Here is a 13,374-nt window from a genome sequence, read left to right on the forward strand (position 1 = left end):
AAGATGAAGAAGTGGAAAGTACTCATGAAAATGAGGCAGTTGGTGAAAACCCAGACGTGGTGATCGGTCATGAGTTTGGGTATACAGGGAAATGAACTGCATGGTCCACTTGTGAACACCTGTGATGACAACCAATCAGAACCAATAAGACGTACTACCCGTGAGAGAAGGCCTGCACAAAGATTCACTTACAATACATTGGGTGAACCCTCATTTACACAGACTATGGCATGTTCAGTTACTGCCTTGCCCCAGATACACCCTTTGCAGCAGATGCAACAGTTCTACACATCACCCATCCCACCATACTACATAACATGGGCACAACAGCCACAGGCATACCCAATTTGCTTCTATACACAGCCCTCATTATGTTATGGGTAGCAATCCTTGTAATACACTCTTATATAGGGCCAGGGGCGTTTAGTTTGAATGGCAGAAGCCATTTTCTTTTTGTTGGGGAGTGTATGACGGTCATAATTAGGTGTTTAGTTTCTTGTATTTTATTCCATATCCTGCAACACACTCAGGGAATAGTTCGGTCTTACCACCAGGGGGAGCTATCACTGGAAGGGGCAATTGGTGTTAACTCTCGCTGTATTTTCTCCAGATAAAGAAATGCCTGCACGAGCGAACAACACTAATGATTCCTGCCTGTGTTTTCTCTGTTAAATACATGTTAGTATAGTACACCACTATTTCTAAATACACCCATTGGGTATAATAGAGAAATAACTCATAAGAGCTGTCCGAAAAAGCGAAAGGTATCACATGGTTCAGAGTTAGTAAAAGTGTGAGACACGTGTAGTTCAGTGTTACATTTTTCATTTATTTACAGCATTTATCAGACAGCCTTATCTAGAGCGACTTACAATCCGTAGTTACAGGGACAGTCTCCCCCTGGAGCAACTTAGGGTTAAGTGTCTTGCTCAGGGACACAATGGTAGTAAGCGGGATTTGAACCTGGGTCTTCTGGTTCATAGGCATGTGTGTTACCCACTAGGCTACTACCACCCTAAAAGTTTGTCTGTTGTAGATAATGGTAGCAAGTCTTCAATTCACCTGAACAGGGACTTGAACCCTGGACCCTCAGATTAAAAGTCTGATGCTCTACTGACTGAGCTACCCAGGCTAGTGAAATGGTGGCTGCGCCATGCGCATTTCTTTGTTTGTGTTACTTCTGTCTATTATTTATGTGTATGTGTACATATGTTAAGACCACTGATGTGCTGTGGAATGGGAAAATACTGGAAAGATTCTGTTCAAGGTGCTTTTGAAAGTAATTGTTGCATTTATATTAAGTTAAAACTGTTTTGTACTATAATGAAAATGGTTGTTCGATGGGTTGAAAGCACAGGTATGTGGGTTGGTTCTGTAAAGGGGATAGCAGATATTGAACGAATGTAAAATTTGAATAATATGTACTTCTGTTGAGCTATTTCACTGAGATTAACCTGTGAGAGGACTGAAAATGTAATGTAATTCAGGAAGTGAGTATATGTAAAGTTGAGTGTAACATTTTTTTTTCTCCAGATAAAGAAATTCCTGCACAAGTGAACGACACTAATGATGTGTCCTGCCTGTGTTTTCTCTGTTAAATACAGAAACCGCAGACACAAACAAATACACTTTTAAAATCTGTCACAGTCCCGGGGCGCTGGGATCTGTAACAATAACAATCAACAAATGGCCTTTTTTCAGAACTCCTTCATTACAGTGACCTGGCAACAAAAAATGTTCTGGAAAAAAGGTCTACAACTACTACATACTACTTTCATTTAATGAACAGAACAATAACAAAACACAAGAAACAGTAACGAACACGACTAGGTCATATTTACCAAAACAAGATGTTAAAATGTTATTATGTCCGATATTTATTTGTATAATCTAATAAACATATCAAAATATGTCCATGAGATATTTGCAGGATATACAATACTACAGTAAAAAAAATGCACACACACATGCTAATTGCTGTCAAATACTATATTAATACAGTATTACTGCAACAGACTATTATCATAATAATCCAAACGCAATTTTCATCATTAAAGTTAAAAACCAGGGAAACAAAACCGTATTTTGATATCAGTTTGTCGAGAATTTCCCGCCAGCACGTTCTGTGCTTTACTACTATACCCGTGGAATCTACCTTCCGGAAGTGCTTCTTAGCGCCCCAGGAACTGGTTGCCGTCATTTTTCCGGTCCGCTCCTTCTGACCCTGGAGATAAGGAGTGCCCGTGGTTTTGGTTGCACGTCCAAAACCAGAACTTTAGAGTTGTGTCTTTGCTGTCAGGTAAGGACACTTCATTTTACTGACGGTGCCTCCGTCCGATCGTCTCCACACACAGAATCGTTGCTAATGCGCCTAGCATGGTAGTCAAGTGGCCACCCTCTTAACCCGGACTAACATTTCTTGTTTCGGGTCTCGGCTCGGGCCCTTTGGATCGTTAACTTGTCGGCAGCAGAAGTTCACCTCCACGTCAGAGGGAACGCGCCTAATCGACGTAGTTTCTGTGGATGAAAGATGTTTGTGCGAACTTGCCCTGGCTGCGGCGAAGCCCTGCGACCTGTTTGGCACGTGCGGCTTTGAAGAGTCCCAGAGAATTCGCCATAATTCGCTTTCTGGCCCGCTGCTCTGCTTTCGGGGCCGCATTAGGAGTGTCACTCTTTTTCTTTTTACATTTACATTTAAGGCATTTGGAAGACGCCCTTATCCAGAGCGACCTACAACGTGCTTCCATGTTAACGTCGATGAAGTGATCAATTCTGGTTCACCTACAACTATGAATACAATCTTTTTATTCACTCTGTTGTAGTTTCTATACATAAACCAGACAATAAGAAGGTTACAAGTTAATCTAAATATTCTCTAAAGAGGAAGGTCTTGAGCTGCCGTGACTACTCAGTGACTGCTGTTTTTTTTCCATTTAAATGCCACAGTTGCTGCACACATGCTGCTGTGAGAATCAACGGATTTAGGCCGTGATTAGTGTTTTTTTTTTTAAATAATATTCATAACGGTGCTAATAAAAACATTTTGCTTTGGAAATAGTTTTGGTCCCAAACGTTAACATGCGAAGCATGTAAGTAAGTACACGTGATCGTACAGTAGTGGGCTTATTTGGTCAGGTGTTTGTGTGTGTACGTGTATGATTATGTATTTAATGTCTATGTAAGAGTTAAACAGAACTGTCCGGTGCTTCGTGAAATCTCTCCTCACTCTGTCCCAGGTGGCCGGGAGCCTCGTCTTTCCACCCCCGTCCCCTGCATGCGCTTTCCCTGATGGGCGGCTGGTCACGCAGTGCGGTGCTCGAGCTGTACAGAGCGCTGCTCCGCGCAGGGCACCACCTGCAGTACACTGACCGCAACTACTACCGGCGCGCCGTGGCCCGGGAGTTCCGCCGCTGCCAGGCTCTCAGCGCGCCGCAGGACAAGGAGGAGGCGCTCAAGAGGGGCCAGTTCTTCCTAAGCAGCCGACTGGGTGGCCTGGTGTAGGTGACCCCGCGTGGGCTGCGAGGCAGGGCCAGGTACAGCGGAGGGTTTCCTCGCCAGCTCTAAAATATTTCTGGAAGGCGATAATAATAATAATTATTATTATTGGTCCTCGGCTTTGTGAAGGAAGGCATGGCAGGAGTCAACGGCGACCGGAAAGGAAAGAAGGAGGACAACGGCATTGGAACAGCTATCGACTTTGTTCTTTCCAATGCCAAGTTGGTGCTCGGGGTCGGGGGTGCCGCTATGCTCGGCATCGCCACCCTCGCTGTCAAAAGGGTGAGTGAGTGAACCGAAGATAGTGTGTTTAAGACATGCTAAGTGTGCAGTCTTAAGCGGCTGAGCTTCGCAATGTAATGGGGAACCGTAGACATGTCCATCTGTTTCTGTGCAGATGTACGACCGTGCCATCAGCGCGCCCAGCAGCCCGACCAAGATGGAGCCATCGTCAAAGCGGAGCTGGGAGGAGCCGAGCTGGCTGGGGTCGTCGCCACGGTCACTGAACAGTGATATGAAGACGACAGTGAGCCGCTCGCTTCAGACCCTCCCAACTTCCTCCAGTCATTTTGAACCAGGTGGGGAACTGTGCATTCTTCATACGCAAGTTTCTCCAAAAGGCAGGTTTAAAGGCTGGCATACCATGTTTAGAAGCTGTAAATGGGGTCTGAAGATCCCCCTGTGCAAGACAGCTGAGCGGTGATGTTTGCAGTTTGAAAGAAGACTCCCGTTTATTAAATTATATATATATTTTAAAATAAATACAGTTATAAAAACATAAATAATAGAACATAACAACTCTCCTCTCTTCTCAATCTTCATTTCATCTTTATTCTTTAACAACTTAGGCCAGCCTTTATGGTCCTGGACCAAACCATTTATGAGAGACAATAAATTAAGATGTAAACAGTTCATAATATATCATATTGTGCATTCATCAAATACTAAACTAATAAACATTTTAAAACATTTGAATGACAATCGTTAATTTATATATCATTTTACATGTTTACCTGTAACCCCCTCTGCATCAACGCCACTTTGGTACCTTCTCAGCTCCGTACTTCCCTAGCACTCCCTTCTTTTACTATTACTAAACATCAGCTTTTTTTGGCCCGCCGGTCTAATTACAAAACTAACGTATTTTTATTATAATAAACACTGCAACCTGGTTAGGGCAAGAACTAAACATCAATAACAATAGTCACCATTACATGGCTGTTCAGAGGGACAGAGGCTCTGGTACAGAAACAATCCAATCCTATGCTGTCTGCGGTCTCGTCATTACACATGTTGATATTTTGATGAATATATCCCCGATACGTTGTGCCATTTTAGGCGGCATCGCCCTGTGTGACGTAACATGTTATTGTGTCCCCCAACAGCGTGTCCAGCAGGGGGATGGCTGTGCTGCCTCTATAGTGGGTGATGCTTTTCATAAGCCCAGTGACTCGATGTAGTGGATCATAGTGTAACTGTGTGTTTCCATATGATTAGTTTGTAGCAGATACCTTGCCTTATATTAGTTCATGTACACCCCTTTTTAGAACTTATTTAGTGCTGCACTGTTTTGTTGCATTTATTCTTCAAAGGCCGGTGCATTCATGTGCTTAATGTCACATGGGGTGGTAGTAGCCTAATGGGTAACACACTCGCCTATGAACCAGAAGACCCAGGTTCAAATCCCACTTACTACCATTGTGTCCCTGAGCAAGACACTTAACCCTAAGTTGCTCCAGGGGGGACTGTCCCTGTAACTACGGATTGTAAGTCCCTCTGGTTAAGGGCATCTGATAAATGCTGTGAATGTAAATGTACATTAAAAACAGGAAGTAACAGCCCCATTCAACTCAAACCATTATAGCATTAAGATGTTATTTCACACGATTCTCATTGGTGAGGCCTCTGTAGGTTACTCAATACAACCATTAAAATAATGGAATGAAAGTTACACTTTTAATAAAGAATGAGGCAGGCATTGATTGTGCTTGTTCTTTCCAATCAGATCGCATGCGTAGGGTTGCCGGCCACAGCAGCCGCCATGCCCACGTGGACCTGCAACGCGCCCGAATGCGGCTTTCGCTGCAGGAGCACTTGTGGTCTTTCTTTAAGGAGCGTGTCTCCATCCCGGCGGAGGAGCAGGCCATGGCGCGGCGCGCCGCCCTTGACATCTGTGCCGAGGTCCGGGTCTTCCTGCATGCCAAGCTGCCTGACATGCCCATACGGGAGATGTACCTGAGCGGCAGTCTCTACGACGACCTGCAGGTGAACTGGGGGATGTGGAGGCAATAACTATGAATTCACAGAGCTTCACAAAGCCAGTTATCACATTTCTAAAATACCAGTGTCAGTTGGAACACGTTGCCCAGTCGAAATTCAGCCACTCATGTTTGGGTCGCCACAATGGATATAATCTGGTTTGGTTGTCTGCATAATCAGCATAAAAAGTTTTACTTCGGATGCCCTTCCTGGCGCAACCCTCACCATTGGCCTGGGCTTGGGACAACACTGTCACGTGTCCCCTGTAGCTGGGTGATTGCCCAATCAAAATAAGATTTCGACCAGTCTGTTCAAGTAATTAATTCTAAGAATAAAGCAACACCAGGTTCCAACTGCCAACCCAAAGTGTGTTTCCACCAGGGGTCATCTCCTCAGATTATAGTTGTACTATACTAATATTTTGGGAAAGTAATATGTGTAATGATCTCATGTTTTGATTGAATTGCTTGTTTGAAGAATGCTGGAAATGGGTATAATTGTAAAACCTCTCTTTTTCCTCACCTGTTCTAGGTGGTAACTGCAGATCATGCTCAGCTTATGGTGCCCATGATTCTGGAGAAGAACCTTTGGTCATTCATCCCTGGTGAAGAGACCATTATGAACGTGCCTGGGTTCTGGCTGGTCCGTCGGGAGAACATTGAGTACTTCCCCCGAGGGAGCAGCTACTGGGACCGCTGCATGGTTGGTGGCTACCTCTCTCCCAAGAGCATCCTGGAGGTGTTTGAGAAGCTGGTGGCTGGTTCCATCAACTGGCCTGCAATCGGAAGCGTGTTAGATTACGTCATCCACCCAGTGGTCCCGTCAGAAACCCTCACGCTGGAGGTGCAGTACGAGACGGACCGCCGGCTCTACGTGGACTTCCTGCCGCTGCTGGTGATGGAGGACGGCACCTCGCTCATCGCCAAGCCTCACCGGCTGGCAGCCGACCGGCACGAGAACTTATGGCGGCAAAGCTTTCGCGTGGAGGAGACGGCCAAGCTTCGTGCGCTCGACCAGGAGGACGGTGGCTGCCGCTGCACCTGCCTGAAAGTGGGCAAGGCCGTCTGCAAGCTCAACCCCTCGCTGACCTGCCTCACCGCCAGCCAGCTGACCAACACCCTGCTGCTTCTCAGCGAGCGCGAGGGGGACTGGACCCAGGAGGCTCTAGCCGACCGCTTCCTGGGGCTCCTTCGTGCGTTAGTAGGACACCTAGAGGCCGGGAAGCTTCCGTGCGCCCTGAGCCCCAAAGTCAACCTCTTCTGTGAGCTTACGCCACAGGAAGTGGATGAGTTGGGCTACACCCTGTACTGTGCCCTGTCCGAACCGGAGAGCCTGCTGAGGACTGTATGATCACCATACGGCGAACACCATGATCCCAACCGCCTGCTGTGACATGATTACACCTGACTAGAAACACAAGGTGTCTAAGGTGCCCTCGGATGTGTTATAAAGGTATTGAGACGGATAATAAAAACCAACCCCCGTGGTGCTGCCACAAAAGAAAATATAACAATACAACATGGCATCTGTTTTCAACACTCAAAAGTTGTTATTTTTCTCTTGCCTTGATTTTTTTTCCTGGAATAAATTAGCAACAAAACTATCATGATTTTTTTTTTTTCATAGACACTGTGAGGTCTGCCTTGATCATTACCTAGTCTTTTTTTTTGTTTGTTTTTCCAGACAGCCTGACTGAAGATTTAAACAACTGTTTTTTAAAATTTATGACTTTAATGTATGAATGAGGAGTATAAATGAAAGTTAGTGTGCAGATCTGATATGTTTAGAGTCAAAGAACAGTCCTGGGCATCTAGCCTTTGTGCTTGACCTGTCTGTTGCAACTGTGCCCTGTGTCATGGCTCAGTACATTCTTGCAGAAATTACTGACAGTGAAACTTCTAAATGCAACGAATTCAACTGCAATATGTAGCTCAGCAGAGATTCTGCGTTGTTTTGGAGAATTTCAATTTGTCTGGTGAAATACATGTATTTTTCTAGGCCTTTGTAGAAACCCATGGAAAAGAGCTGAAAGTGTTGGTTAACCGAGCACTGGAAGTTGTACAGGTTCATGTTTAGGGTTTGTTTTTTTTGTCTTTTTGGCTGCTGTTCAAATGTGGGTATTTGTTTCCTGTTTTTAGATTCGCCTGTCAAGAACGTCTATTAAAGTCCATAAAGTCCTCCACCTCCAACCTTGGTTCAGAAGGTGTTAGGAATATTTGGCTTTTTTTGTCTTTCATTTGAAGACTAACTTGAAAATGAACTTTAAAGGAAATGTCCACTTCCACTTCAAAATTAACTGTCAAGAGGAAGCTGGTAGTTTCCACACCTCGCAGGGCTTCTTGTTGTGCAGCTCTTTAATAAGTAGCTGGTTTGTGTGTGTCGAGGCGATACTATTTTACATGGTATAAAGGCATTTTCTTTCATCAAAATAAACATAACCAATGTGGATTGGCGAATGTGTGACATGAAATGGGCAGAGAATCGATTTGAAAAAGAAAATGACAGTCTATTAAAAAAAAAAAAGACTTTCAGTCATGGGTTTCTGGTGGTTTCTTGGGACCTCAGACTGTGAAGCAGGCCAAAATGCTTTATAACTTGGTAGCAATTTTTTTTTTTTTAGGACTGGTCTAAAGGCAATGTCTTCATGTTTCGCCATTAAGGATATTACTGCCAAAGGTCTATACCCCAGGACTTTTTTTTTTTTTTTTTTTTTTTACACTGGTAAAAGGAGAGGCCTGACCTCTCAACAGTAGGCTGAAATTGTCTTACAGGTTGAGTAATTTTTTCCTCCCCCATACATCTTTTAATTATATGTGTGGTGTATGAAGTGTGCTTGGAACAGATTATTCTTAAATAATAATAAAGAAACTCAGTTATTGAAAATATTTTAGTATTTTTCTATGTATTGTACATCAAATCAAAAGAAAAGTGTGTAGTATTTATATATGCGTTGCAACGAGAGCATACGTCACCTCACGTACCCTCTAAGTGTTCCCGGAACACAGTAATGTTTGACTTGATCTGTGATGGGAGCAAGAGAAGGAAAGTTTGTCAGAAGCCTTTTCACATGCAGATTTTTATTTTTAGGATTTTTTTGTCCAGCTGCTGTCAGCACGTTCATGTTAATATGAGGCCCAAAGTAGAGTCTACCTCTACCTTGTGCATTTCAGACTAGCCGTGGACTCGCATGCAGCGTTATTTTTGTTATTGGTAGTAGTGCTATGTATTTTTTTTAAGTTTCTAAATGGAATGGAACAGAACACACAGCACTTTGTATATCCAAATAAACGTCATGTCAGATATTCCTGTTCTGTCTTTCCTGTCTCCCTCCTCTGGACGAGCTTGCACTTGGTCACATGGTTTGCATTTGAAAGTAAAGACAAGTGATTGTCATTGTGAAACACTGCAGCACAGCACACGGTGACACAATGAAATGTGTCCTCTGCCTTTAACCATCACCCTTGGTGAGCAGTGGGCGGCCATGACAGAGACAGAGTGGCACTCTGGCAGTTCGGGATTCGAATCCTCTGCTTATGGGGCCACTTCCTTAACCGCTAGGCCACCACTGCCCCAAAAACATTTGGAAGAGAAATAAAAAATTACTCAAACTCTATGAAAATGGCCTAGGGGAAGGCCTGAGGCCATTAAATGGATTTTGTGTCCATGATAACAGCTAAGCAAGTACGAACAGAAATGACACACACACACAAAAAAGTTTCCAAAACAGCATTTATTGTTTTAGCTCCAAACGTTCCACCTTAAACCAGACCAGCTTACAAAATTATAATTGAATTCAGTTAATTTACCATTTCTACATAATGATCTGAAAAAGAAAAAACCAACAGGCCCTTATTTGCGATTCAGTGTTTGCTCTGTGCCGGGGTGCAAGTTAATAACAATGCAATAAGCTTTGATCCATTGTTTGATCAATGAAAAAAAAGCAAAATTCAGAGCATTTTATTTTGATTAATGGCCAAAGGTACACAAAAAAAAAAAAAAAAAGTGTCCCCGCACTCATTTAGCCGGGGCAAATCCAATGCGGTCACCATCGCGGTCAAACACAGTGTAGTATCGGCCAATAAAGACATCACCCAGGATCCACAGGGGTCCAGCCGGGGGAGGGACATCCATTGCCATGAAGCCCGACAGGCAAATTTTCACACCCATCTGACTTTCCTAGATGTGCGATTTGATGATAATACTATTTTAGTCCAAACGTGAGATAAAAGTGATGTAATTACACACATAATCATAATGTCTGAGGTATGAGCGAAGGTCCCTTACTTGCAGGACATAGTCAGCTCCAGTCAGGTTGAACATCTTGCCACCCAAATTAAAGGAGATGACTGGCAGGGACGGGATCTTCTTGCAGTCGATCCAGTACTGGTGAGCACAGAAGTAAAACTTACATACATACAAAAAAAAAAAAAAAAAAACACACACAGCTGTCTGCATCCAGATCAGTCAAACAAGTCAATTTTTTGTTCTTTCAATAACATTTCCGGCGATGTTAGTTCTGCAGTACAGATATGGCGAAACCTTGATAAGGCACAAAGAGTAAATACAGCTTGCCATGCTGGCTTTCCCTATCATTTGACACAATTATTATGCAGCAAATGCACTCACTTCCAAGTTAACCATTCCCAAAGGAAAAAGAAGATTACCCTACCTCTCCCATCAGCAGCGGTATCGCCCCGATTGCCTTGTGCAAAGCCCGTATCTCCTGTACAGGCCCGGTGAGAAGTGAGGTTCCAGTGTCAACGATTGCCTGGCAACTGTCCTTGCAGAGCGTAAGCTGGTTGCCGACCTCAACCCTGTTGATGGAAAAAGATGATTTAAAAACCTGGGAAAATCAACAGGACCACTATCCGTAGAATGTTATAGGGAAAAGTCTGGCTAGTATCAAAATGGTGAGAACAGCTCAATTAGTATTAGTATCACAATGGCGACAGTGAGAATTTCCAAAAGTTCAGAGTAGCAGCTTAAATGGCTGGACCGCTTCAGTTGAATGCTTTTTAATATGCGAGTCGGGAAACTGTAAAAGTGGGGAAAATGTAGCTTCTAATTCACATTTAATGCAATGCAACGGGCAGGCTGCACCCACCACAAACTCCAGCTCATGGACATCAGATGAGCATGCTTGAACTACAGCCAGTGGTGTGAAACAACTCACGCATCCATCTGGATCTGCCAGTAGGCCTTGCGTGTGACGTTGACGTAGTGTACGTCGCCACTGTAGTGCTCCTTGTCCATTCCCCCGAGCACCAGCTCTCCACCAACTGCAGCTTTGGGATCTCTGGTTTGAAAAGTCAGACGAGGGTGAGACAATTTGGGTTAAGAATGCAGAAAAACAGGGTCATGTGACGTCACCAGTGAAAGTGCTTGTGCAACGGGTCAAGGTTATGGCACCACAACAAAATAGTTCCTCTTAAAAAAAACAACAAAGAAAAGTGTGTAGTTTTATTGGAACTGGCAAGAAAAACCACCCATACCAACCTGTTCATATAAAAAGAGAAGACGTTCTGAGGAAGCAGTCTGTTGGCCATGACCGTGTCAAAAACCGGGGTGACCTGATCCACAGAGATGGCGGGGTAGCCCATGCCCAGCACCCCATCGAAGCGTGCCACAGCGAACACAACGCCCGGCTGTTTTATGGCTTCGGCAAACTGCTGGCTGGGCACTTGCAGGCCAGCAAGCTACGAGAGAATTTGGGCCCAAAAGGTCAGAGGAAATAAATAACGTACGTGAACAATAATCAACGCACAAGGGCGAAGTCGCGCCCACTCACTGTGACCGTATCTTCGCTGATGTAACCCGACAGGCTGCCCCTGCCATACTGTATGGAAAATTCGGTGCCATTTTGCACGTAGGTGGTTGACTTCTTTGCATTGTAGCGATGGTGGAGCCCTGGAGAAAAATTGATGAAGGGAACGAAACGTGCTCACCAGGGTGAAGGAAGAAGAATGAAGGAGAACACGAAGGAGTTACGTACAGCATGCAACGTCAAAGAAGGAGCAGTGGATCGACGGCACCCACAGGTTCGAGGAGCCCGTGTCGAAGAGCACTGTGAACTCCTGCGGCGGGGTGCCGATGCTTATGGATCCATAATACTGCGCCTGTCGTGGCAGATGCGGCTTGTGAGGCTTTTCGTGCATCCCATGGTGCAACACTTGCGACAGCACACATGCGGAGCACCAACTCGGAGCAGAACCTTACGTCCATGAAGTTCGTGAGCCTCTCGACGGGAGGCGAGGCCGTGGTTTCGGCTGATTTCCCCCTGGAGAGCAGCTCCTCGATGCTCATGCCATTATCCGCCAGGACGCGCCGGGCACTGCGCGTCCTGTGTAGGGGAATCCTGCAACGAGCCGGGCAGACCCCTGCTATAATTCAAATCCCGAGGTGGTGAGCCTGTTCAATGGAATCTGGAACTTTATGGAGCCACGCGGTGGGATGATGCCCACAAACATACATAGCGGTGATAAATAAATACACCAACGTCTCACATAACAAGGAAATGAACCGATGAAAATACTTACATGAATACCCTTTACACGCAATAATGCAACAAAAACTGGCCCCAGGGATGGCATAGCAACATTTGTGGAGGGACCGCGCAATATTTCTAAACATAAACATAAAATATTACCGAATGTTATTCGAAAACTTACCTGGTAAGTCCATTTACATGCGTAAAAAACATAAAAAAGGCGATTAAACATATGTTGAACCAATTCATTTTCATTCCGTCTAAACGTCTTTGAAATTAGTTTTGTTTAGGTCCAGCTGCTTTAGTTTTAACAGGCGGTCAAACGGGAGTTTTGCGTATCGATGTCGCTTTCGTCGCATTAAATCTATATCCGTAAACGGCGTTCGCATAAGTTCGGAATCTTTCGACTACTTTCGACAAAAGGATTCTCCGATTGGTCCATGCGCGCTGCTCCGGAGTTCTGATTGGTCGGAAGACATGTCAATCATTCACAATTTTAGGCGGTACATCATTATTCATTTCCTGTTGTCAGATGGCTTAAAGCTTGTCATTTGAAATATTCCGTCTCTCACTGATTGTTTGTATATTAAATGCGCGTGTGTGTTTGAATTTACGTTTCGATCACTACTTTTCAAAATACTATACTATTGATGCAACTAATTGCAGTAAGCTCACCAGAGATGCAATAAGTTATTTTCAATAAATACAATTTTACAAAACTCTATCAAATACAATATTTGATGCCACGAAAGTGAAGTGATTGTCATTTTGAAACAGTGCAGCACAGCACACGGTGCTACAACAAAATGTGTCCTCTGCTTTTAGCCATCACCCTTGGTGAGCAGTGTATGACAGGCCATGACAGGTGCCCGGGGAGCAGTGTGTGGGGCTTTGCTCACATTGCACTTGGCTGATAAGTAGAACCAGTAGGGGAGAGTGGGGTGAGTTGTGCCAATTGTATTACTTAAAGTGACTTCAAAGGGAGGCAATGACAGTAGTGCTTCCAATTTCCAACATACGTATTTCAGGATGTGGTCCATCCCTGGGAATAATTGCTTTGGATCTGAAATATAGTATTTAAATTATAGTTTCCTGAAAAAAGTGGTCTTGTGGCACAACTTGACCCTGGTGTG

The 13,374-nt window shown here is 44.3% G+C and overlaps 2 protein-coding genes and 1 non-coding gene across 4 annotated transcripts; 1 reads left to right on the forward strand and 2 right to left on the reverse strand.

Annotated features, from left to right (window-relative positions):
• Positions 1-1,059: 1,059 nt before the first annotated feature.
• On the reverse strand, positions 1,060-1,132 carry trnak-uuu (transfer RNA lysine (anticodon UUU)). The gene has a single exon. It is a non-coding gene; the product is annotated as a tRNA-Lys (tRNA).
• A 1,048-nt stretch (positions 1,133-2,180) lies between these two features.
• On the forward strand, positions 2,181-8,461 carry mief1 (mitochondrial elongation factor 1). Of its 2 annotated transcripts, none has more exons than XM_028986221.1 (6): positions 2,181-2,299; positions 3,237-3,533; positions 3,625-3,777; positions 3,893-4,073; positions 5,501-5,760; positions 6,286-8,461. In XM_028986221.1, exons 3-6 carry the CDS (start codon positions 3,631-3,633, stop codon positions 7,102-7,104), a joined length of 1,407 nt encoding a protein of 468 aa, XP_028842054.1. In that variant the 5' UTR covers positions 2,181-2,299; positions 3,237-3,533; positions 3,625-3,630; the 3' UTR covers positions 7,105-8,461. The 2 variants fall into 2 exon arrangements, with proteins under 2 accessions (XP_028842054.1, XP_028842055.1); XM_028986222.1 differs by having other exon boundaries at positions 3,629-3,777.
• Positions 8,462-9,465: 1,004 nt separating this feature from the next.
• On the reverse strand, positions 9,466-12,663 carry napsa (napsin A aspartic peptidase). Its single transcript, XM_028986223.1, has 9 exons — positions 12,423-12,663; positions 11,971-12,109; positions 11,747-11,870; positions 11,543-11,661; positions 11,251-11,450; positions 10,928-11,050; positions 10,424-10,568; positions 10,039-10,137; positions 9,466-9,930 (listed from the first exon to the last, which is right to left on the reverse strand). The coding sequence occupies exons 1-9, from the start codon at positions 12,494-12,496 to the stop codon at positions 9,769-9,771; spliced, it is 1,185 nt and encodes a 394-aa protein (XP_028842056.1). The 5' UTR covers positions 12,497-12,663; the 3' UTR covers positions 9,466-9,768.
• Between the last annotated feature and the right edge of the window lie 711 nt (positions 12,664-13,374).

The sequence above is a fragment of the Denticeps clupeoides genome, chromosome 7, assembly GCF_900700375.1.
Source record: "Denticeps clupeoides chromosome 7, fDenClu1.1, whole genome shotgun sequence".
Lineage (NCBI taxonomy): Eukaryota > Metazoa > Chordata > Actinopteri > Clupeiformes > Denticipitidae > Denticeps > Denticeps clupeoides.

Bases quoted from the DNA above. Each gene is read 5' to 3' on its own strand.
- mief1 (XM_028986221.1), top strand. From the start codon at position 3,631: ATGGCAGGAGTCAACGGCGACCGGAAAGGAAAGAAGGAGGACAACGGC. The intron at 4,074-5,500 runs GTGGGGAACTGT...CTTTCCAATCAG, and splicing joins CTCCAGTCATTTTGAACCAG to ATCGCATGCGTAGGGTTGCC. The intron at 5,761-6,285 runs GTGAACTGGGGG...CACCTGTTCTAG, and splicing joins GTCTCTACGACGACCTGCAG to GTGGTAACTGCAGATCATGC.
- napsa (XM_028986223.1), bottom strand. From the start codon at position 12,496: ATGAAAATGAATTGGTTCAACATATGTTTAATCGCCTTTTTTATGTTT. The intron at 12,110-12,422 runs GTAAGTTTTCGA...GGCTCGTTGCAG, and splicing joins CATGTAAATGGACTTACCAG to GATTCCCCTACACAGGACGC. The intron at 11,662-11,746 runs GTACGTAACTCC...ATTTTTCTCCAG, and splicing joins CTTCTTTGACGTTGCATGCT to GGCTCCACCATCGCTACAAT.